This window comes from Ascaphus truei, chromosome 10, assembly GCF_040206685.1.
Source record: "Ascaphus truei isolate aAscTru1 chromosome 10, aAscTru1.hap1, whole genome shotgun sequence".
In the NCBI taxonomy this organism is placed as follows: Eukaryota; Metazoa; Chordata; class Amphibia; order Anura; family Ascaphidae; genus Ascaphus; species Ascaphus truei.
This window is the reverse complement of record NC_134492.1, coordinates 39,470,410-39,496,278: the sequence shown is the minus strand read 5'-3', so window position 1 is coordinate 39,496,278 and position 25,869 is coordinate 39,470,410. Positions and strand designations below refer to the sequence as shown.

Sequence of the window (25,869 nt, the reverse complement as noted above, 5' to 3'; positions counted from 1 at the left end):
GGCATAAAGTGACTTCCAGTGAAAGAGGTATGTCCCTTCTTCTCCCCCCCCCCCCCCTCTATACTTGCTAGGACTAAAGTTAGGCTCCTTGTAAGTGCCTCATTTTAGTGTTACATGAGATTATTGGAACAGGCGAATCTAACAAGTGCTCAGTTATTCGAGATGTTCCTTCCATACAGTAGAGCTATTTTTGTCTTTCCCTAAAGCTGTCACTTTGTGGGAAACTGTTTTCAGGATTGTAAAGTTATGACTGAATTCCTCCCATTTGGGAGGCTTAATATAAGACAATATATAAGACTCAATATAAGGCAATACATCTTCCAAAATAAGTATTTTATTAATGTAAACAAAACAATCAAGACACAGTTAAAAAATAGCTAAGCAATTTACTTTGGTCTATAGCTTCACATACTGTATGTAATAGAGCAACAATTAGCTATGTTATGACTCTGTAGCAGTCAAGCAGTAATATAATTTACTGTAATAAAGGAGCAATCGAAGCAATACCCTATGGTTTTTTTTATTTAAATAAACCAGTTCTGCAGTATTAGATCATACTTCCTACTTTTTTTCCATTCAACCCTTAATGCCATTTTTTTTAACTTGTTCTTTATATATAAATATAAATAAATATTTATGAAATGGTAACTTTTAATTTTACACACATTTTAATGAGTTTTAATATACTGATGATCTTGTGATTTCTATAGAAGGGTTTAAACACTTTACCAGCAGTGCAATATGTTTGCAACATTTTCCTGTTTGTGATCATTTGTTGCCAATGTTCCCAGAAGTTTGAGCTGCAAACTGTAACAATAGATAATGTTACGTTAGTAATATAAGAATACAGTGTAGCTGCTGAGTTATAGTACACTGACTGAAGGATTAATTTGAACCGGAAAGGCAGCCATTTAGTGAACCTTGAGAAGCAGGATTTTGCTGATCTATCACGGGAGAACTAATCGATCAGCAGCTTTCAATAAAGGTAATCAAAGGCTGCATATAATTAAACAAAAGAAAATATTTTTTTTATATATATATACACTTTTTAAGTGCCGCTTGGACTGCCTCATTAAGATGGTGATTTAATTGAATGTTTGTGGGCCACATCTTGACTGGTAGAATACTGATTCCATTGAGTCATATGGGGCAACAGCTGTATAGGTAGGGGGTCTTGATTTAATTCATATTGACATGAACTGTAGGCAGCTTATGTACATAAAGGATGTCCACATTGAAGTCAATGGAATATCTGAGTGTGTGATAAAAATGAGGGTGACCACAATGAGGCTGATTAAAAGTTGTACAGTTGTACTAATGGTATGATAGGTAAACAGAAACGTGGAAAGCTGTGGCAATTAAAAACACAAACTGTTTTTGACCAAGACCTAAATGGCAGTGCTGGACTATGCTAAGCAGAACTACCTTCAGCCCTTGTCTGATTGGAGACCAAAGTGCTACCTGACAGCAGTGCCCACACATGGCTATATATTGCTTGACTGCTAGGGAGATCTGCATATCATCTGTTCAAAATCTGAGCACCATTTAAATATATATATATATATATATATATATATATATATAAAAAAAATATATATATATATATATATATATATATATATATTTACATACACACACACACACACACACACACACACACACACACACACACACACACACACACACACACACACACTAACACACAGTTTCAACATTTACTAACCCCTTCCCTGCAAAACATGTCTAGTACAATTCCAAAAAGAAACTTGAGCTTGCACACAAAACAAAAATCAATCTCAAAAGACATATATGAAAAAGACAGTGACAATGAATAAACACAGATAGCTGCAATATGCTTGTTGATTTGATCACTTTATCACTTTCATTATGTTTGTGTGTCCATTCATGATAGATTGTGTTTGCCTGAATGGACCATATTTACAATTGTTCATATATACAATCACAAATGGTACTATATGTGCAAATCCCCAACAGTAGAATACAAACCAATGCATGTTTAACAATTTATACAAGTAGTACACCAGTATCACACTAATGCCCACACTCCATAATAATACTTATACCCACACCTATAAGTTTCAGATCAGCCTAATTATAATTAAAGACTTTTGTCCTACAATAATATACTTGTTTTGCATACTAGAGCAATAAGCTTAGGTGTTTGGAAACTGTTCTGAAATTCCATGTTTAAACACGGTGTTTCCATTATAAAGCTCACGGTAATGATTATTCCTGTTAAGCAGAGCATGTGAGAACACATTCAGTAGTAAATAAATGTTGAAGTTCTACAGCATTGTTGACCCCTCTACAGTATAACACCTCAACTGTCAAACATGTGCCTTATTGCTGCAGTAGAAATATCTTTACAACAGCCTTAGACCACTGTCCAGCAAGGTATTTGTCTCTATTCATTCAGTCCCTCTGAAGTTTGTATGTTTTGGTTTTGTCTTGCTTTGTTTAGGTGACAGTCAGAGTTCGGTAAAATGATTCTTAACTCACACAGTATAGTGAATGCTCCTGACCATCAGGACACAGCAGTAAGACGATAAAGGGCACTAGAGTCATATGCATTTTCAATTAACTTAGCCCAATTATGTTAGTATATCCCACAATGGTTGTTATTAGTGAGTTACTATTTACTGCTGCAATGGGTCTAGTCATTAAGGTTTCCTAATTTCATATACCTCCCAGAAAGTGTTTTCCTTGTCAATGTGGGAAACATTGAAATTGTAACGTAGCATCAGTCTGTCCCCTTTCATTAGCAGGAATAATTTATCTATGGTAATGGAAGGAGAGATGGCGGTGGACTTTTCCATGGTGGGGAGGTATACATTCCTATTGATTGTTTGCGGTGTACTATTGGACAACACGTCCAAAGAAATAGAGAAGGGTTCCAAGTTGGATTTGTCTATCGTGTTCACCGGTTTGTGGGTTACTTGGATGTGTAACATGTAAAGTCCATTGCTGTTTATCTCCAAAGAGGTTGGCTTATCCAGAAGCTTCCCAGAGCAGTTTTTGACCTCCCATGACCACTTTGTTTTGAAACCTAGAAAGGAAAAGTGAAGGATCTTAAATTATGAATCACTCTTAGGCTGGGCTTATACAGCCGGTGACGGCGACGCGACCGATGACGTCGCCGTCATCATTGCGAAAGTTGTGTTTCAGATTCTGGAGACGTTGCTGGCTGCAAGGCCAGTGACGTCAGCAAGGGAGAAGGCAGACGGGTGGAGAAGCTCCCTGATTGGCTTATAGCCAGTCACATGTGGAGACCGTCTCTCCAAAAATCAAATTCCACTGACTACCAGAATTTTGGTAGCGCTGGTGCGTCCACTATAAGCGCTGGTGCCGGCAACAATGCATTTGTTTGACGCACATCACGTCGCTGTCGCCGGCACTATAAGCGCCGCCTTACCGAGATACAGAATTAAGGCGTTAACAAGGTCAGTCGGGAATATATATCGACATGTATACTGCATTTGTACTTCCCAAATGTGACCAGGCAAATTATATAATGAAGGAGCATAGGTATTAAATAATTATGTGTCCTGTGCTAAATACTACAATCACCTAATCAAAAGTGTTTTCATCTCTTCCATTACAAAATGATAACAAAACAAGTTGTTGTTTATGAGCAAATTAGCGCATGCATGGATTCTGTAGTCAAAATTAATATTTCTCAATTTTGCTCTGATGCTAATGCATTGTCAATGTGACCAGTGAACCATTAGAATAGCAGTGTAACCACTGAAACCATGTTTCTATTACTCAACCCTTACCACTGTAATCTCAATATTTTAACTAGACCCAAGCTAGCCTAAAAAGAATGACATAGTTAATGTAAGGCCAATTCTCACCTTCTGGCTCCTATATAGAAGGGTGAATTAGATGTGATTTCGGCAAAGAAAAAGCATGTGTGAGGGAAGAATTTTTCCAATAAATGTGTCATGTTCAGTAGTGCCTATCCCAGGACCCAGAGATTGTATTGTGCTGGAAAACTGGTAAATATAGTAAATTAGGCTAGACGGCCCAAATTCCAGAAAAGCTGTCTGTCTGTGGTTGTCCTTTAATTGTTAAAATTGCTAAAAAATATTATCAGACGTAGAAAGGGAGAGAGTTGGCACATTTCTACATTTTTTCTCATCTGAATGTCATTTGTTCAGTTGCCAGTGTTTCCAGAGCTGGTTACAGCAATACTGTGGGAATCATGTAATTTCCTACTACTGTACAACAGTGTGTCGTTCTTGAGGAGATACTCAGAAATTGCACATAATCTCTATATGAAATAGAAATACTGTCACTACAAGAAAATTATTTTAAGAGCTACAGTGTATGTGCCAATATTCTCCAATGCATTGAAGCACGTTACACAGTACCAGTATTATATGCTATGTGCTAGCAATGGGTATATACTGTGTAGTGGAATTGAATGTACAGTATGCTGTATAGTGGAATTGGGTATTACATGCTAACTGAATGTACAGCATATGTTGTTTTGCAGCAGCAGGTACATGCTGTGTGCCAGAGGGGCGTAAAGGCAGTGTAGTAGCAACAGGCATACAGTATGTGCTTTGAAAGGTTTGCCACCTTGCAATAGCTGATAGGGGAAGGCCACCTACTCAAGAATGGTAGCAGGCCGTCTAAAAATTGAGCAAAAAGCAGTGGTAGCCTGCCAGATTGATCAAGGGACAGGGGGCATATACAAGTTACGTGCACACTCCTCCAATGTCAGATTATTCCTCTGCACTGAGGAAATGGAGGATGCAGATTCTGTTACTGCCACGATGCCTTTTTTTTTTGCATAAATCTAGTGGGAGATAATCTGTTTTACTCCCCGGTATCTCCAAGGTACATTACCTAAATGGTCTTCTTCAGATGAGGAGCCCTCCGTTGTCCCTTCATCCTTGTTCTCTGCCACTGTCGACTCGGAATTAGAAGTAGCATCCAGGCCCAGGGCTGCTAGTTAACAGGGTAGAAGGAGCGATATCTCAGATGGTCAGGGTCAGTCTTGCAGAAAATGCCCCTCCCTCCAGGAACTATAGCAGCAGATGGGCAATTGGCCCCAAATCAAAGGTGTGTGATTTTACTAACCTTCTGTACCTCACTGATTAAAGAGAATAATCTGGTTTAAGGAGCATTATGGGCTTACTATACATTCAGGCACTAATATCGCTTGACATTGACCCAGCCATAGATACTGTATGCTGTGAGTCATAAGGTCACATTACAGTACTTAAATCTATATAAGTACATTTTACCTATGTACCACTGGGTCTCCCACAGTGCACTTTGATGACCGGATGTTTGGGGGTCTAGCAGGACAGTCTCTTTCTGCTTTGGCTCTATACCTTATTTACTCCTCGGTTGCATTATCTTATAATAAAGTGACGTTAAGCCTTTTCTAACGACATGTAGGATGGATGTTGTTTTTGCATAATGCTTTGTGGATATAGAGTTCACTAAGGGAACATAACGTCCATTCCTGCTTTAGGTAACATCATGTTATCTTCCCTGATTTAATTAAGCTTAATGCATCCAGGGTATGGCGGGCAAACTGAGCATTTATAGCAGCAATGCTTGTTAGGGAAATTCCCTTATGAAAACTGAAAATCATGCACATATAAAGCATAACTGTGTACAGTATTACTCAGCACTTTCCATAGTCTCCCTATAGAGAACAGAAACCTTCAATACACTATGGGGGTTATTTACTAAAGTCTCTTAGTTATAAATCTGGGGCAAAACCAGCGAAAACCAGATATGCATTTCTTTTATATCATATCTTTTTTTGATGACATCACTTAATAGACCGTTGTCCTTTCTGGTAAATGTTCATGTCCCCTAAACCACACACACTATTATCCACTGGATTTTGTGCAAATGAAGATACAAAGAAAAAGACAGCAATATAAAAACCCTTAAGAGAAAGTGTTTACATTAACACCACCACATATCCTGACTGTAACCTCGGTTAACAGGTTGGAATGGTTATAAACCAAACAGCCGTCTAAGAACGGCATATCAATATATTTATTTAATTAGCTGATCAAAGTGTGTTGTTTTTTTTTACTAATGTCTCCAAGCTGAAAAACTGGGGCAGAATAGATGTGCACCGCATTTATCAAAGGAAAGAATGTTTAATTGAAGTTCTTATGGTGCTGTTTTTTGTCCCGGTTTACCAGAATACATTGTTAAATAGAGGTAAATAAGATTGATATGTATTAAAGTGGATCATTTATCATAGCCCCCCCCCCCCCTACTGCAGGTGTGAGGCAAAGCAAATGAAACACTCTGTCCCAGACTTATTAAACAAGGAATCCATAGGTTCCAATCGGAATGTTGTACCTCGATAAATCTGGTGCCGTTTCCCAATCCTGATTTTCAGCCAGGAGACTTTGATGAATGACCCCCAAAGGATCCTAGATGCAATACTGGGGCGCACAAAAAAGCAGCACCTTTACCAAAGAAAGGAACTTCACTGCTTTCAACTCCATTTTCTTGCTTTTAATAAATGTAGTGCTATTGTGTGCTTTAGTTTTGCCCCAGTTTAGTACCCTATGAAATACGCATACCCCTAAATATCACTCTAAATTAGAGGACAGTGAGGGAAATACTGTGAATGCACATAGTAAAGATTCGGGCATAGTGATGTGCTGCATACTTTGCATATTTTCAGTTCTTCTTTTGAAGAAGTACAGTATCTGTGGGAAGCTGAGACTGGAGATGTCTGCTTCAGCATCACTATACAGTACAATCTATTATGTTAATTCCCTCCAAAACTGCAGTGCTGGAGAACTATTACTCTGCCAGCTGTGCCCCCATTGTGTGCAATCCCAGAAAACAGAAACAAATATATAGTATCTGCACTCAAATGAATGAAAAGAACGGCTGTAAGCAGCATAAAAGACTTAGGCCCAGATCAACAGATATTGACGTTAAGCTGAGTTCATGATGTCACATCCTGTGACGAAACGTGTAGGGTCCTTTTGGTGCTACTGTAGCTGTCCAAAGACTTGCCACACTATGGAGCTAACGTATTTTCAAAGCTCAGTAATGCAGTGTTATGTGCTGTTGTTGTCCGGAAACGGCCGTTACTGTCGATGATTAGCAAAAGAGGTGTTCCCTCTAACAATGCAGGGGGGAGAGAGAGATACCTGGGAATTATGTATATTCAAATGATTCAATATAGAAAGAAAACTCTCTTTCCCCCTCCCCCTTTAGGTCCTCCGAATGTCACTCGCAGGCCCTTAGGCTACGGCCCCAGTGCGCGCGACGGGGTGCCTGGCGGCGCTCGTTCCCTGCATCAGCGCGACCTGATGGACTCCTGCCAATGCGTAACCGGGAGGCATGGCGGGGGCAAAAATCTTGTCTTTTGGCAAATGCGGTCACGCATCACACGCCGACTGGGGACTGCCCCGTAGAGGGCTGTACTTTGTGTGTGGCGCACACGCCATCGCGCACACAGACGCGGCCACCGGGGACAAAGCCTTATTCTGTATAATGCCGCTTTTCCAAGGCCAGGAAGACTATCAGATCCGTTGAAGTGAATGAGACTCAAAGGCTTCCCTGCCATGAAGAAGCAACTTCACAGTATATGAAATAAGGACCATAGACTCTTTTTACCCTATTTTTCTTTTCTTTTCAACCTTTCTCAATAAAGTTTATCCCAACAACCAGAAGAGAAAAAAAAAAGACACTTACTCATGTTAGCACGAGCGTAGCACACATGCTCAAGCTGAGTCTGTAATGAAAAGGAAACACACTGTTTAATTCAAATGTGAGCTATGTGAAGCTACAGTATGGCTGACGCCTTAAGCTGCGTCCATACAGGGTCAAACCGCGCGGACGCGTCCGCACGCTGAGCGATCAGACTGCCTAAAGGCAGTGATCGCGTTTATACGGCGTGCGGGAAGCGGGAGGGGGCGCGCGATGTGCGAGAAATCAGTCAAAACTGATTTCTCGCGCGATAGGGCGGTCACGTGAGCGGTTCACCCAATGAGGGCGAACCAGCTCCGTGACGCCACTGGCCAGCCCATAGACACGCCCCCGGACGGCGCGCGTACTAAGGCCAGGAAAAGCACCCGCTTTCCCTCAGCCTCCACGCGCCTCCCCACGGCTGCTGTGTCTATGGACTCAGCATTATTCTGGTGCTAGCTTTAAAGAAGCAATCCAAGCAATATCCTACATGTGTGGTTTTTTTTTAATAAATCAGTTCTGCAGTACTAGATAATACTTACTACATTTTTTTTTCATTCAACTATTAATACCACTTTAACGAGTTTTAATATAATGAGCATCCTTTGATTTCTATAGCAGGTTTTAACCCACCTCCCAAGCAGTGCAAGGTCTTTGCTACACTTTCCTGTTTGGGATAATTTATTGGCAATATTCCCAGCAGTTTGAGCTGCAAACTGTAACAATAGACGAGGCGCATGCGCGATGGTGAGGGGAATAGCTGCCTAATCTAGTAGCTCCTACCCCCGCCAAAGCAAGACTCAAATAAAGGCAATACAAACGCACAGTGCACACTTTAAATTTTCTGCTACCGACGTCGGAATCCACAGAGATGGCCCCACCATCCACAAAAAAGAAGAATACAGGAGATCTCAGGCGATATTTAAGTCGATCTACATCCAGAGACGGGAGAGCAGAAATGGCGCCCGGCTCAGCACCAGGATCGGGGTCGGACCACGAAGAGGACCGGGAGGAGACGCCAGAACAGCGGCCCGTACGGCGTTGTGATTTTGACCGGCTATACAACGACATGAAGTCGTTGTTCAGAGCCGAAATACAGGAACTCCGGCAGGAGGTACAGGGCCTGGGAGCAAGAACTGGGGCCCTGGAAGACAAAATGGTGGCGGTCTCCTCAGCGGTCAAAAAATCCGAAAAACGTTCCTCCCACCTACAAAGCCAAATTACAGAGCTGGCCGAGCGACAGGAGGACGCAGAGAACAGGGACCGACGGAGTAACATCCGTGTCCGCGGCATACCCGAGGACATAGGGGAAATAGAAGAGTTCCTCACAAGATGGATGGCGACGCTGCTCCCCGACACCCCAGTGGCAGAACTAATGATGGATAGATGCCATAGAGCCTTAAGGAACAAACCGCTGGCGAATGCACAACCGAGAGATGTGATTGCTCGGTTGCATTACTTCCGCACCAGGCAGGCAATCTTCACAAAAGCCCGGGGGGAAGAAGCCTGTAAGTTTGAGGGGGTCTCCATACAACTCTTTCAAGATCTGTCCCCTCTGACCCTGGCCAGACGCCTGAAACTACAACCTATCACCCGCCTCCTCAGAGACAGAGCGATCCGGTATCGGTGGACCTTTCCGTTTGGACTGCTAGTCATCAGAAACGGGAGGGTCACCTCAATGAAAAACCCAGAGGAGGGGGATGAATTCCTGCGCAGGCTGGGGGTAACAACGGGAGAAGCCAGGAGCCCACGGAAAGAGGCAGAACCGGACAATGAGTGGCAACAGGCCGGCACATCCCGGAAGACCCGAGCTACCACTGAGCAGGAGAAAGAGTGAATAAAGTTCTGCCAAAATAAAATATACACTATTAATCTGTTTGTTTGCCTACAAGTTATGGCACGAAGTTTGGTTTAACAAGGCCGCTAGCACCTAGGAGCACCGAGCAGCAAAAGTGGACTTCATATTGCCACAGCACCACCTACTCGATAAGGGACATGTACACGCTGCCCCAAGGTTTCAAGCCACGCCTGAGGAAAAAAAAAAGAAAGAAACCTACCTGCAATGCTGGAGATACTGGCTGCCCCGCAACCCGGAAGAGGCGCGTGGCACGCACCCAAGGAAGATGGCGGCATCGTCACTCGTGGCGGGATGAAAGCTGCACGGCCGGAAGAAGAAGAGCCCAGCGCGGGAAGACGTCCGCTCCCATCGACATCCGGCTGCTAAAGACCAAAGACCGGAAGGACGTCACCGGATATGGCCGCGCGGCCATCTTGGTAGAGGCGACCGGTTGGGGGAAAAAGAGAGCCACGTCATCCGGAAGCGCCAGAACCGCGACAAGAACCGGAAAGACAGCTACCCCGGACAAACTGCAGGGTCATAAGACCCACACATAGCCCAGGCAGGCAGCGACAGCACACCAGGGGAGGTAGGGAGAGGGAGAATACCCAGCGAAGGTAGGTTAGGTCTTAATAGTACCACACAGAAGACACCAGAGGCAGAAGCAGCCAAAGGGGCACATGAACACATAGACACACACACCAGAAGGAAGAGTCCCAGCAACAGAACACGTAGAGGGAGGGGAGTACATGTACAGGCCCATGTAGGTAACAAGAAATAGAGAGATCCTACAGAGGGCAGGAGCATAGAAGTAGGAAGAGTGCCCCACACAGATAAGTTACACCCACAACAAAGCTGCCTGCGGCCCTGAAGATGCTGGACGGTCGCATTGGCTACGAAGGTTTGCCATAAACTATGTTTAAAAACGGTGGGGGGGGGTGGTTGCCCCTTTGCCGTCGGCATGAGTCTCCTCATGGATACTTGGGGGTTAGACCCCAAGGGACCCATGAAAGACCCCGGTGGGCCGGTGAAAACGGGTCAAGCTCAGTCTGGCAAGGTCGGAGGTGGGCCCACCCGAACCGGAACCCCACGAGGGGCAGTTCAGGCGTCCAGGGGGACTCGGTTCCCTGAGGTCGCCGAAAGTTACCAAGGTTTATTTGTTGTCCCCCCCATGTCCCCAATGTGTGTACCCCAATGTTTCTTCCCTATACAGACGAGCAATCTACAAAGCAGTTCACTGAACCATACGCTGAAGCACAACATGACCCAGATAGAAAGAGGTAACGCAGCATCCCATATTGAAAACACCAATGGGTAAGGATTTCACCATCTTATCGCACAACATAAAAGGTTTTAATAGCCCCCTAAAAAGGAAAATAGCATTTACTGACTACCGACGACAGGACCCCGACATAATACTACTCCAAGAGACCCACTTCTCAAAGACCAGTTCCCCTAAATATCTGGACACCAGATATAGCACATGGCTCTCTGCATCAGCCAATATAAAAAAGAGAGGGGTAGCAACCTTGTTACACAACCGCCTGACGTTTAACACAACCCTAACAAAAAAAGACAAGAACGGACGTTTCTTAATAATAGTAGGTGAGGTGGGTGGACAACCCCTCACAATAGCCAATGTCTACGCTCCCAACGAAGGGGCCGACACCTTCTTTACGAAATTCTTCACAACTCTACATAGAGTGGCGCAGGGCGGAATAATACTAGGTGGGGATTTCAACCTCACTCTAGATCCGAAAGCCGACAGGTGCACGCCCAGAACACCGAAACACACACAAAGCAGAGCAATCTGGACCCAAGGTCTCAGGACAAACAGACTGGTAGATATTTGGCGGGAACAACACCCGGGAGAGAAGGAGTACACATTCTATTCACATCCACATGACAGATACAGCAGGATAGACTACCTCTTTGTGTCCAATAGAATGGTTTCGCAGATCTCCCATACGGGCATCCATGATATTTCATGGTCAGATCATGCACCCATCGAGCTGCGGTGCACAGATTTCAGACTAGACAGACCAGGAGCGACATGGAAGCTTAACGAATCTCTGCTAAAAATCCCCGAAATTGAAACAGCAATAAGGGATAAAATCAGGGTCTATTTTGAGGAGAATGTCGGTAGCGTGACATCACAATCCACCCTATGGGAGGCCCATAAGGCGACTCTCCGCGGAGAGCTCATAGGGATAGCAAGTAGGCGGAAAAAAGCAAGGGAAAATAAAATTAAGATTCTCCAATCAGAGTTAACAGCCCTCTCTGCCCTACACAAAAATAACAAACAAGCGCAGACCTTACAGGCCTGGCGCGACACTAAAACAAAACTAAATTTATTGATGTCCTCCCGAGCGGAGAAGGAGCTGACCTGGTCTAGGCGACGATACTATGAGAAAGCGAACAAGACAGATACCCCACTTGCCAATAAACTCAAAAACTGTAACCGTAATTTCCATATTCAAGCCATTCGAACCAAGAAAGGTGACCTTACTTCTGATCCCAAACAAATTGTAGAGGCTTTCAAAAATTACTATGAGACCCTATATGATGGGGCGAAGGTCTCCCATTGTGAGAGTACTCATAGGCAGCTGAAGACATTTCTAACTGAGGCAAAACTACCCAGCCTGAGCAGATTGGAAAGGGAGGCATTACAGGAAGACTTCTCAGGTGAGGAAATAGCAGAGGTAATAAAAGCACTAAAGCCGTCCAAAGCCCCAGGCCCGGATGGCTTCTCTAACCTATACTATAAAAAATTCAGAAAAACACTAGTGCCTCACCTGGCCCGATTATTTAACTCATTCTTAGATGGTGCCCCTATCCCTGGTCAGATGCTCCAAGCGTCTATAACAGTGATCCCCAAACCAGGAAAGGACCCAGCGGATTGCAAAAGCTACCGGCCTATTTCTCTCATCAATTCAGACACCAAAATCTTCTCCAAATTGCTAGCTAACCGTCTGAATATAGTCATGCCGAAGCTGGTCCACCCCGATCAAGTAGGGTTCATATGCGGGAGGCAAGCTACAGACAATACTAGACGGATAATAGATTTAATTGATTTGGCACATAGAAAACGCATCCCGTCTATGGCATTGAGTCTGGACGCTGAAAAGGCCTTCGACCGCATCGATTGGCCCTATCTCACAGAGACGCTGGGAATGTTCGGCATAGGGGGGAGAATGTTGGGAGCTATTCTGGCTCTTTACAGGGAACCGAGGGCGAAGGTCAGACACCAGGGCTTCCCGTCGGATGACTTTCCTATAAAGAGCGGCACCAGACAGGGATGCCCCCTGTCCCCACTCATTTTTGCATTATGTATAGAACCCCTAGCGGCACACATCCGCAACTCCCCCGACATAACAGGTATACAGATAAATGATCAGTCACACAAAGTGGCCCTGTATGCAGATGACATTATACTAATGTTATCCAAACCCCTTACCTCCCTGCCAAATGTCTTCAGTTTGCTAGACAATTTTAATAAGATTTCGGGATTCAAAATCAATCAGACAAAATCAGAAGCACTAAATATCAACCTGCCAAAGGTCACCGAAAAATTGATTGAACTAAATTTTAATTTCAAATGGCAAGCCTCCTCCATTAAATATTTAGGTATCTATATAACCAAAAACTACGACGCCCTCTACAAAGCCAACTACCCCAGGCTAATTAGGACTCTGAAGGAGGATCTACGGATCTGGTCAGGCCACACAATTTCGTGGATCGGCAGGATCCAGTGCCTTAAGATGAATCTCCTCCCCCGAATCTTGTATCTGTTTCAGACCCTTCCGATACAAGTGAACAGAGACGACATCCTCCGCTTACAGTCCTCTATGGTGAAATTCGTCTGGGGTAATAAAAAATCACGTATAAAAAATAGCATCCTCACAAGGCCAACAGTTAGAGGAGGTTTGGGGGTACCTTGCTTGATATCGTACTTCAAAGCGGCACAATTAACCCAAATTATTCAGTGGCACATGCAACCTAGCCTGCGAAGGTGGGTTGAGTTGGAAAAGGCTTGCTGTGACCCCGTAGAGATAAAGGATCTAATTTGGCTACCCAAAAAGATATATCAGACCTTGAGTGAGCCGCTGGCCACAGTGAATTGCTCGTTGGCTACTTGGGAGAACACCAAACACAAGTGTGCCCTGACAAACCAGCACACACTTATGACCCCGATTACGGGGAACCCTGATTTCGCTCCGGGTATGTTACGCAAGAACCTAGCGGTCTGGAAAGCAAAAGGCATTACTAGGCTACTACACCTGGAGGGAAACCAAGCTATCAAAACATTCGAACAAATTCGATCAGAAACAGAGATGCCCAATTCTGAATTTTTTAGATACCTCCAGGTGCGAGCATTTTATATGAAAATTCCCAAACGCCCCAAGCGCACAAATTTTGAGCAGCTGTGTTCCAGAGGCACGGACACATCGGGACTTACTTCTCGGATATACAGAGAGGTGGTCTGCCCTGGAAAGGACGTTGACACTAAACTTAACTATAGAATTAAATGGGAAACAGACTTAGGGGAGACGCTAGAAGACAAAGACTGGTCCACAATAGTACTGGCAGCAGCGAAAAGCTCTATATGCACCACCTTAAAGGAGAATGCATATAAAGTCCTAATGAGGTGGTATCTCACCCCAACACGATTAGCAAAGTTCGTCAAAGGCTACCCACCATTGTGCCCAAAACAATGTGGGGAACAGGCGGACTTGCTTCACATGCTGTGGAGTTGCCCAAAAGTGGCTCCTCTATGGGAGGAAATCCAGGATTGGCTAACGAGTATTCTCGGACGACCGGTCCCCCTAGACCCTTGGCTGTTCCTGCTGGGCAGGCGCACTCGGGGAATAGACAGACCGGCGCAAAAATTGATTGCACACTTTGCAACAGCCATGAGGTGCGAACTCGCAGCTATGTGGAAGCTCCCAGACCTACCCACAATTACAAAAATTCGGAACAGAATATGGTATATTTGCCGGATGGAACAGTTGACGAGTCTGGTCAACGACACCGGCACAAATTTCCTCAAAATTTGGACCAAGTGGCTAGACCACTCGGACATCCCGGGGGTGAATACCGCCACCATCATGCCATAATATAATTAGATGCATTCTCCTATGAGGAACCAGTACAGACAGCGTGTAAAAGGGGAACAGGTAGGGCAGACGGTAAGTAGAACGCCCACGGGTACAAGCTGCTCCTTTGAGAATAGACAAGAGTAGACTCGGTGAACACAGAGAAGACAATGAGCTCGCCCCCCCTCCCCCCCCCCCCCCTTTTCTGTGTCCGTCTGGTTTGTTAGGTCCGTGAGTGCGTCTACCCGGTATGTCTGTGTCAAAACGGAGGACGTTAGAAAAAAGAAAAATTGGGTTATAGTACAATAAAGAAAGATAGCGGGTTGGTAGACACTGTATGCAATGTACTGTAATCCAATAATAAAAACCTTTTTGTGGAAAAAAAAAAAAACTGTAACAATAGACAATGTTACCGAAGTAACATAAAGATACATTGTAGCTTTTGAGTTACGCTGACTGAAGGATTGATTGAAACCGAAAGGCGGCCATTTAGTGAACCCTGGGAAGCAGGATCTTTGTTGATTGGTTACAGGAGAACAAATCAATCGTCAGCTTAGGTAATTAGTTTTCAATAAAGGTAATCAAAGGCTGTATACAGTATATTCAAACAAAAAAAAGATAAATTTTTTTGGAGTGCTGCTTAGATTACCTCTTTAACTTACTCTTGAGATTTCAATAAAGGCATTTGTATCTGTATATTCATAGTATTGTATTTGTTTTTCATTTCTCTGAATCATCATAACAAAGAGAAAAACGCAGGATGCGACAGTCTGAACTCATGGAAAAAGTGAAGGTTATTCATTAACCTGCAAAAGTGCTGACTGGGGTACTAACACACATTGACTTCAATGGGAGTTTCCATGTGATCCATGAGCCCAGATCTGCCATATTGCATTTAAATCAATAACCCCCAGTGTCTTTCTGCAGACAAATACACCTTATTATTGGACATTCCTTCGGTCCTGTTCTGCAGATCTCATTCCTTACAGAGATCAGGTTAGTTTGTTCAAATCCATGGTTGTTCTACTGTATGTAACTGTAATGCTTGAGTCTCATTGAGTATATTGTCCTTAATTTAGTTTGTAAGAGCCTATAGCAGAGACAGTTATCAAAAGCTATTGATTATCACTAGAGATGGGCAAAACTAACAAAATCCTGAAATTTCACAAGCTTTTCATTCAACATCCATTCCGCAGTGTAACATCCGTCTACGGACTTTTCCTGTTTCAATCCATGTGGATTAATCCAATCCGACATTGGATACAATGTGGCCGGATTTCTAAGAATCCAGTCCACGGTTTCCCTAACCCATTGGCGGATTTTAACAATGTGTGCATGGATTTTGAAATCCGCGGATTGGATTCTTAACGATCCGGCCATGGATTAATAATCCACCATGTGGATTGTCAGTGATAAAAAAAACAATCCGGAAAAGACGATACTTTTTTTGTTCCCTGCATCATAATAACACATCAAATAATCTGAATAAAGTAACAACGGGTGGGAAGATGGGAGGGAGGGAAGGGGAAGTGTCCGGATGGTCTGGCTTTTGAGTCTCTAAACTCAAGTACTCTTCATTTCTTTCTTGACTTTCCATCTAGATTGCCGCCTGTGCGGTACCATAGTCTTCCCTTATCTTGGGATCCCCTTCCACTAATCAAAGGAGAACACATTTGCAGCTATCAAAACAACACAGTGGTGGTATTCACTCCTGGGATGTCTGTCTGAGCCAGTCAAGGAAACCAGACTTTTTGGAATTTATTGCCAGTGTCATTAACTAGACTCGTAAGCTTCTCCATCTGGCACACAAACTAAATTCTGTTTCTAATCTTGGCCACCATAGGAATCTCATTCTGTTTCCACAATGCTGCGATCTCGCACCTCGTTGCCGTTACAAAATGGGCAATTAACCTAAGAGTAAATCTGGATATACTCTGCGTTGGTCAGTCCAACAGAAACAACCATGGGTCCAATGGGATATCGAGGTCTAAGATCCTCTGTAGCCAATCTTGAATTTGTTCCCATAAGGGTTTAAGACGAGTGCAGGACCACAGCATGTGCAACAAATCCGCTGGCTCTCCACTTTGTTTAGGGCACAAGGGAGAGTAACCTGGAACAAATTTAGATAACTTAAGTGGGGTGAGATACCACCTCATTAGGACCTTATATGCGTTCTCCTTTAATGTCGTGCAGATTGAGCTTTTAGCTGTTGCTATATATATTTTATCCCACTCTTCATCATCTAACTCTTCTCTCAGGTCTGCCTCCCAACTAGCTATATATTGGAGCTTTTGTGAGTGCTCGTCCCTAGAACAGACCACTTCTCTGTACATTCGAGAGGTTAGTCCCCTAGTATCTGTTTCTAAAATACAGATTTTCTCAAAGTTCATCAGGGTGAACGTGGAGAAATTTTATTATAATAGGCCCTGATGTGGAGGTATCTAAAAAATTCAGAATTAGGCCTGGGACCCGCTGCGCTCGTTGGCGCGGGCGGCAATGTTGCGAGTTCCCCACCAGCAGGGGAATCCTCGCGAGCCGGTCCCGGTCCCCCCTGGCGGCACAGCTGACTACACGCTGTGGCGCGTCAGCCGCTAGGAGACACAAGAGAATGGTGTTTCCTAGCTTCGACGCGTCACGTGGTGTGGCTGTGAGCCAATGGGGAGGGGAGGCTTCGGGAGGAGGAGAGGCTTCGGGGAGTGGGGAGGAGTGTGGAGTGAAAGCAGCGTGCGTGCCTGTCTCTGTGTGTGTATGTGTGTGCCTGAGTGCGTGCGTGCCTGTCTCTGTCTGTGTGTGTGTGTGTGTGTGTGTATGAGTGTGTGAGTGCCTGCCTGTGTGTGTGTGTGTGTGTGTGTATGTATGTATGTATGTATGTATGTATGTATGAGTGCCTGCGTGTGTGTGGTTTTTTTACTTACCTGCAGCCCGTGGCAGCCCGTGGAGGGAGGGGGGGGAAGAGTAGCGGGTCCCTCCGCTCAAGCCACGCCCCCCCCTCCCTGTCAATCCTCCCACTCCCGCCCACCTCCCGCTCCGGCCCCCTATGTCATGGCCGCGCCCCCTCACGTCATGGCCGCACCCCCCTCCCCCGACCCGTTTGGCCATGCCCCCCCGCTACTACTGAAGTTTCCTGTAGACCGCAGATCGCGGTACAGCGAGTTGCACGCGCCGCCGGCAAGCAAGCCAGCCGTGCGGACGCGTGCAACGGGACCTTAGCCTAAGGGATGTTTTTGACTGATTTAATTTGCTCAAAAGATTTGATTCCGATCCTACCCTCCAGATCTGTAAGTCTGTTATACCCTTTTTGTGCCCAAAGTTTGAAATCCCCCCTATTCAGGCCAGGAGCAAAGTCAGTGTTATTGATTAATGGGGACATCAATGTATTTTTTGAGGTCAGGGAATATCTAGTTTTTGAGGCCCAAACAGCCAATGAGTTAGTCATTGAAGAAAGCAGCTCTCACATGGATGTAAGCATCCTTTTAGGGTACCAGATCAAATTCTGTATATCTAGCAGTTGGCAAATCTCACTTTCTAGAGCCACCCATCTTTAGCCGTGGGGTCTGTGTGCCACTGCGAAATTTGGCATAATTGGGCCACCTTAAAGTATGACGACAAGCAAGGTACCGCTAACCCTCTGCTCAGAATCGGCCTCTTAAGGAGCTTGTTTCTTAGGCCTCGGTCCCGCTGCGCTCGGTGGCTCGGGCGGCCACACGCGAGTTCCCCACCAGCAGGGGAATCCTGCGGAGCCGGTCCCGGTCCCCCCTGGCTGCACAGCTTACTACACGCTGTGGCGCGTCAGCCGCTATGGGACACAAGAGAATGGTGATCCCTAGCGTTGACGCGTCACGTGGTGTGGCTGTGAGCCAATGGGGAGGGGAGGCTTCGGGAGGAGGAGAGGCTTCGGGGAGCGGGGCGGAGTGTGGAGTGAAAGCAGCGTGTCTGTGTATGTGTGTGTCTGAGTGCGTGCGTGCCTGTCTGTGTGTGTGTGTGTGTGTGTGTGCCTGAGTGCGTGAGTGCCTGCCTCTGTCTGTGTGTGTGTGTGTGTATATGAGTGCGTGAGTGCCTGCTGTGTGTGTGTATGTGTGTGCCTGTGTGTGTGTGTGTATATGAGTGCCTGCGTGTGTGTGTGTATGAGTGTGTGTGTGTTGCTTACCATCAGCAGCTCCAGCCCGAGCCTGTGGAGGGAGGGGGGGGAGAGTAGCGGGTCCCTCCGCTCAAGTCACGCCCCCTCCCTGTCAAGCCTCCCACTCCCGCCCACCTCCCACTTCGGCCCCCGCTCCCTACAGACCGCATATCGCGCTCTGTGTATGTCAGCGCCCCGCCTGTCTGCAGTTCGGGCGCGCTGACTCTGGGAGCGGGGCCTTAGCCTTACTCTCTGAGTTTTGCCTTTCCAAAGGAATTTAGATATTACTGTAGCATATGCATGGAGCGAAGATCCCTCAAAACCACCGGGACTGGTATGGTTTGAAATAAATAAATAAAGGAGACGAGGTAGAAGATTAATTTTAACACAGTATATCCTACCCAGCCAAGCTATACTGTAAGATAACCACCGCCCTAGATCTCCTTTTAGGGTTTGTAGTAATTTGGGATAATTCGCACCATGCAGAATCTTGTAGTTATTTGTGATGTGAACCAACTGGTATTGCTTTAGGTTGCCAGTTAAAGTTAAAATGTAAGGTTATCAGCTTCCCGTTTCTTTAGGTAGATTCACATTTAGGGCCTCAGACTTGGATTGATTGATTTTAAATCCTGAGATTCTATTAAACTTTACTAATAAGCTAAAAATGTTGGGTAGTGAGTGAGAGGCCTCGACAGCATGAGCATGATGTCATCTGCATATAGGACTATCTTGTGTGTCGGATCATTAATTTGTAGTCCCGATATATCCGTGTTCCTCCTAATCTGTTCTGCCAATGGTTCCATGCACAATGCGAACAGCAATGGCGAGAGCGGACATCCCTGTCTTGTACCACTCTTAACTTGGAAAGTCTCTCATGGGAATCCCTGATGAAAAACCTTTGCTGACGGCGCGGTGTACAGAGCTGTGATCACTTTTAAGATTCTACCCCGAACCCGAATGCCCTCAGTGTGGCTTCAAGATAAGACCAGTCTATCCTATCAAAGGCTTTTTCAGCATCTAAACTCAACACCATTGTAGGTACTCTTCTGTTATTAGCCAATTCGATCAAATCGATTTATACGTCTGGTGTTATCGGCCGCCTGCCTGTTAGTTATATAGTCCACCTGGTCTGGGTGGACCAGTCTGGGTAGGATATGACTGTTAGCTAATAATTTGGAATAAATTTTAATATCCGTATTTATTAATGAAATTGGTCTGTAGCTTGTGCAGTTTGTCGGGTCTTTGCCCTCCTTGAGTATCAGGGAGATAGAAGCCTGAAGCATTCAGTCCGGGAATGAAGCTCCCGCCAGCACCGCATTGTACATCCTCAGCAAATGGGGGGCTAATAACTTGTCACATTTTTATAATACTGAGTGGAAAAACCATCAGGACCTGGGGCTTTAGAGAGTTTCAAATGTTTAATCACCTCAAGGACCTCTTCAATAGAAAACTCTCTCTACAATTGCTCTCTCCTCTCTGCCCAGCCTCGGGAGATCCGAATCTCTTAAGAACTCCCTTAAGGCCACCTCCATTTTAGCTCCATGGGAAACTTTATTCCCAGTATACAGATCGTCATAGTAATTTTTTAATTCTTCTATAATTAGCTTCGGATTGGAGGTCAGAACTCCATCCTTTCTGCGAATCGTATCTATATAATAGTTGGGCATTCTGTTTCGGATTTTATGGGCCAGCATGGTATCTGGCTTGTTGGCTTCTTCAAAAAAGTTGTTCACACAGTACATTGACGTGGTCGCGGTACATCGATGATGTGCTGCTCCTTTGGAGTGGCACATCAGATCAATTTCACGCATTTGTTCACAAATTGAACATTAATCATTAATGTTCAACCAGCTAGTTCTAATAGTCATCTCCTCTCTGGGTCTTTATCATTCCTTTCGATCTAAAACTAACCTCCTTGGCTCCTCTCCCTTCCCCCTTCTATGCCCTCTAACTTCACCCTCAACCACCCCCCCTTACCCTTACCCTTAACCTCCCTCCTTTGCTCATTTGCTGGACCCTCTCCTGGTAAACTAACACATTGCCATGACCTCCCATGTCTGTCACAGCAGCCAACATTTGTTTCTAGGAGTGGATTGCCCTGCTGCTGCAGCGTCTTGCGGGGGCCCGCCATTTAAAATTGCAGGCTACACTCCCTCTCCCCTTGAGCCATACCTCTGGCTCAGCCATCCATAGACCCAGTGCTGCATCTGTCATCGTTCTTGCCACGGTCTGGGGTCCCCTGGCCGGGGGAGGCGGAATTCGTGTATCCCCCAGCCCGACTCAGGAGCCCCCTGCATTCCAACCAAGCTACTCAGGCTCAGAGCGGCATCACTGCGCTTCGCCGCCATTACTAACCGCCGCGTGTTCCTAATGTAGCGGGGGATGTCTGGCTGCTTCTCCCCTGCCGCATCATTTCTGCACCACTTCATTTCAGCTATCTGCACGGGCCATCATAACAATTTTGTGGATCCTCGTTCCCAGGTGGGTCCTCCATGAGATCTCCCGACTCGGCATAGGTAATAACTTTTCTTCTTTCTTATCAGGACCGCACAGATTACCCGGCTCCAACTTCAGGCTTTGATCTTTGAACATCCAGGACACACAACAGAGGATCGACAATGTCCCTTTAAAAGTCAATTGACTGGAGATACAGGCAATCTTGGCTCTTTAGAACCTCAGCTGGCCGCCCAATCCTCCTGGCCTCGTGTTGAGCTCCTCACCATCGCGCCAGGATGCCTCCGGAGACGGTTCATCCTCTGAGAGGTGAGTGAAGTTTGATTTTATTTCTAGCTTTTTAAGGAATTCGGCTCCTTCTTCTAGAGAGCGCATGGCTACAGCCCGGCCACCTTTAATGACCAGTAATCCAAATGGGAAAGTTCAGTGGTAGCGGACGCCATTTTCCCTTAGGATTCTGGTCACCGTCTAGCGTACTTGGGGACAGGTCTTGGAATAGTTTTATTTGTACATCCTGAAATATTTTGATGGGAACATTTCTCGTAACCTTAGACAGAGCTTCCTTAGTTTTAAAGAAGTGGAGGTGGGCTATCACATCCCTGGGGGCATCCTCCCCCTGTGGCTTGGCCCTCAGTGCCCTGTGGCATTGATCGAGCTGGATCACTGTCACAGTAGCTTATGACAAGATATAATGAACACCAAATATCTGGGTTGAACTGAACGAGGCTTAGATATAATAAAATATAATTTATTCCTTAAAAAAGGTGAACACAGCAATATAGTACAATTAACAGGCAAGAAGGTAACACTTACTTAGAGTTGGGGAATGGAGAAGTATCAGCTAGCAATTCTCCAGCAATCCGGTGACATTCCAGGTGGAATCAGAAGAACAACTAAAAACTGTAGGGTGGACACAGTTTATATACCTGTGTAACCCTATTCTTCACATTGAATACAGACTATTGGTGAACAATTATCTGTATCCAATCCCTAATGTGGAGACACAGATTAACCCATGCCCCCCAGCTAATTAGCCCATGTGTACTGGGACTCTATGGGTAGCCCCATAATTAAATCAGGGGTGACGACCAGTCTACCAAATGAAGTATCTGCATTGTTTGTAGGTGTAGACATAACACTTACAAACCACTCCAGTTTGATGATTCTCCACCCTCAGGTAACAATTAGAGTGGCAGAGTCTGTTGATTAGTACTTGGTCTGTTGATTAGTACTTAGTTCCTAGTGTAAACAATCAGGGCAGTTAACTTTTGATCACAGTGCTTAGGCTCAATCAGCCCTTCATGACCTATTAGCCTAGCAGATCGAGTCTGCATTTTCAGAACAGATCCACATTCCTGGACCGCAGTCCAGTTAACCCCTTGCCTCCCTGGTGAGGTCAGGGGGTGGCCATATGGGGTGCAACCCCTTTAATACCGGGCCAACACCCCTCTCCCTCTACAATCACTGTCTATGTTGTTTCAGGCAGGACCGAGTTAAGCCAGCGGGAGACAAAGCCCTCAACATCTGTGATTGTTTCAGGTATCCCTCTTAGCCTGATATTATTTCTCCTGTCGCGGTTTTCTGCATCTTCTTGCCGCTCCATGAGGCCTGTCATCTGTGCCTTCAGGTGAGCTGTAGTCTTTTCCTGCTTCTTCATTGCTTTAGCTGTGGCATCCATTTTCCTCTCTAACTCATCGGTCCTATCCCCGATCTGGCCAATATCTCTTTTCAGATCTGATATTTCTGATTGGAAAAAGGACTTAAGATCATTTAACAGGGTCTTCAGATCACTTTTTAAGTCAACTCTAGGGACCAGCTCTCTATTGTCCCCCTCCTGTCTTGATTCCATTTCAGAGTCAGACCCCCCGGATTCCCTTAATGGCGTGTCGCTTCCTGATCTTGTGTGCTCTGAAGCAGTAAAATTGGACTTAAGGTCTTTAGATCTCTGCCGGTTTTTCGATCGTGTTGTCATTCCTGTGTGTTCCGACACCGGATTCTGAGCTTTGATGTGGTTTTCGGGCGCTGATTGCAGTTAGTTATATGGTTATTGCCCTGGGCATCGGCGTAGCTGGAAAGCTAAGCTGCCATCTACTCTGCTGCCGCGCATGCGCCTCCCACTGTTCTGTTTTTAGACCCATTACTGTACTCCAATTGGGAGCTACATTGGAACATGTGCGTGCAGGGGAAATATTGAGCTGGACTATATTGGTTAAGTGATTGGATTATTCAGTTGAAGACATTAATTTTCTTAAAGACATTCGTTTTTCAAGGACCTTTTTTGTACTTTTTTGTATGCTTTTTGGCATTTATTTGATTTTGTTAGTTTTCTTTTCTCGCACACATTACTATTCTTGTCTGACCTTTTTGGCTATAAATATTAATTATTTATATATTATGAGAACCTATGCTGACATTTTTGGAAATTAAATTTTTCTAATCTACAGTATACCTATTTAAATAAATGTTTGGATAACTTATGAGTTCTGATCTCCTATTTGTTTTATATGTACTGTATATGCTTGTTGGCCATTTTTCTGAACAGGGTCTAGGTATTTCTAGCACCAATTGCCCTGTAGGGTAACATACTGTAGTTAATAGGAACAGTGAATGCTATAGGGTTCCTTTTATTATGTTTATATGATGTATATGTTTGCTCATGACAGACACTTCACTGATTACATATAATACATATAATGTCATAAAAACCCCCAATGAAAGGAGCTCAAGTGCAATGATAATTGGTGTTTGTCCGAAACAACACTGGTAGTGTCAAGGAAATCATTTCATACAACCTATGAGAACACTATTTATTATAATCTTACATAGATCCAACACATGAATCTTACACATACAGTAGCCCCTACAGATTTTTCACTTGAACTAAGGAATGTTGCCCACTTTCTAAGCCAACAAGATTAAGATGCAGCCACCTCTGGGGATGAATCATGGAAGCATAATTCTGGTGTTCTCGTTTGGATGGCAGGCTCAAAATGGGAGACAATAATAACATTATTTCTGTTTCCCAACTACAATAAACAAGACTGAGTAGATGTACAGACCATGTGACTGCGTAATGCTAAAGACCCCAACAGTAGGATAAATGAATGAATGAATAACCAGATACTTATAGGGGGGACCCCTAAACATAAACTTGATAGAAGACAGGTACTGGGTTGCAGTCCCGGATGGTAGGCTCACTAATAAGTGATGCTGTTGTTAACAATAACACCAGGAAGATTGAGCATAATAACACCGTATAACGTACCAATTGTCTAAATAAAGTCCTGAACAGGAAAACATGTAGCAAGCGATTGACTCACTCTGAGTGCTGCACAGTCCATGCGATCCACAGGTGAGGGGTCCCCAGGTGTGCTTCTAAAAGATTATTTATTGGTCATGGAAAAACAGGGCAATGGAGAGCCCTACCTCCCTTTTTATGGGATACGCACCCTCCTTTCTACTTTTTTGATACCTACAGTAGTGCTCTTCCAGTTTTTCTCCTTCTCTTGAGTAGATGTACAGTAGTGTGTGATGTCTGCTGAAAGCCTTCAACTACTACATACTGTAGTTTGACTAAGCTCTAAAACAGCAGCAAAGTATTCCAAAAATATCTGTAGTTGGTTTGCTCTTGGTTATCTGAAGTACTCACAATTTGATGTGCAATATAAGCAATATATAAGGTTATAGATGTTTTTTGATTAAATGGTGCAGGGAAGAACACAGTCCAGTAATTCATTAACAACCTGGAAAATGTAAGTACTGTATTTACATCAGCAACCTCTGTTTGCCTCCTAGAATTCTTCTTAGATTGTAAGCTCTTGGGACAGGAGATCTGATTTAATATTGCTCTAAGCCCTTGCCCCCCTAAAGCACATCACTCAATGCACTGCTGACTTCTTCGGTTTTTAAATACAATTTTTCATCTTTCAAAAAGTAAGTGCCATTAACAATATTCAAAGCTTGTTAATAATAATGACAGTAATATAAATAATATTATTTAACATTTTTTGCATATCAATTTTTAAGATACTACTAATTTAAACTGATACAGCTTTTATGGTCATTGATCTTATGTGTATAATGAATATTTCTATATATATAATCAGGTAACAGAAGCACAGGAACTCACAAATTCAAAAAGGTGATGTATAATATTCAACGTATGTGTGTGTGTGTGTGTGTGTGTGTATATAATATGTGTATGTGTATATATATATATATGTGTGTGTGTGTGTATATGTGTGTGTGTGTGTATATATATGTGTGTGTGTGTGTGTGTGTGTATATATATATATATATATATATATATATATATATATATATATATTTATTTTATTTTTTTACAATTATTCAGTTTGCCTGAGCTGCATGTTTTTAAGTCTATAAGTTAAAGTGGAAACAATAGTTTGTACTCACCTGATTATGGTGCATAAAATGGCACCAAAAGAACCCTGCCAGTGTCAGAGCAAATAATCCAAACAGTATGGTGTACATGATAACATTGTGATTGTTCCTGGGTACCAATCGTGCCCTCTCAGGGGCTTGAATAAAAACACAATTTTCCATGTTTTCCACTGTCTCTCGCTTATTACAAGTTAGAAGGAATTAAGTGGCTCTGAATGCAGGTGCCAGAATAGTGATGTGAAGTCAAA

General features: G+C 44.2%; 1 protein-coding gene and 1 long non-coding RNA gene across 3 annotated transcripts in view; one reads left to right on the top strand and one right to left on the bottom strand.

Annotated features, from left to right (window-relative positions):
- LOC142503871 (uncharacterized) overlaps positions 1–25,869 on the top strand; it is a 49,638-nt gene that overhangs the window by 22,886 nt on the left and 883 nt on the right. The window contains exons 2-4 of the long non-coding RNA XR_012804110.1: positions 21,307–21,526; positions 22,700–22,844; positions 25,324–25,358. This is a non-coding gene — a long non-coding RNA (uncharacterized LOC142503871). The remainder of the gene's footprint in view (positions 1–21,306; positions 21,527–22,699; positions 22,845–25,323; positions 25,359–25,869) is intronic.
- On the bottom strand, positions 1,696–25,869 carry LOC142503870 (uncharacterized). Of its 2 annotated transcripts, none has more exons than XM_075616707.1 (4): positions 25,634–25,869; positions 7,720–7,759; positions 4,876–4,977; positions 1,696–3,067 (listed from the first exon to the last, which is right to left on the bottom strand). In XM_075616707.1, exons 1-4 carry the CDS (start codon positions 25,781–25,783, stop codon positions 2,682–2,684), a joined length of 678 nt encoding a protein of 225 aa, XP_075472822.1. In that variant the 5' UTR covers positions 25,784–25,869; the 3' UTR covers positions 1,696–2,681. The 2 variants fall into 2 exon arrangements, with proteins under 2 accessions (XP_075472822.1, XP_075472823.1); XM_075616708.1 differs by having other exon boundaries at positions 4,876–4,974.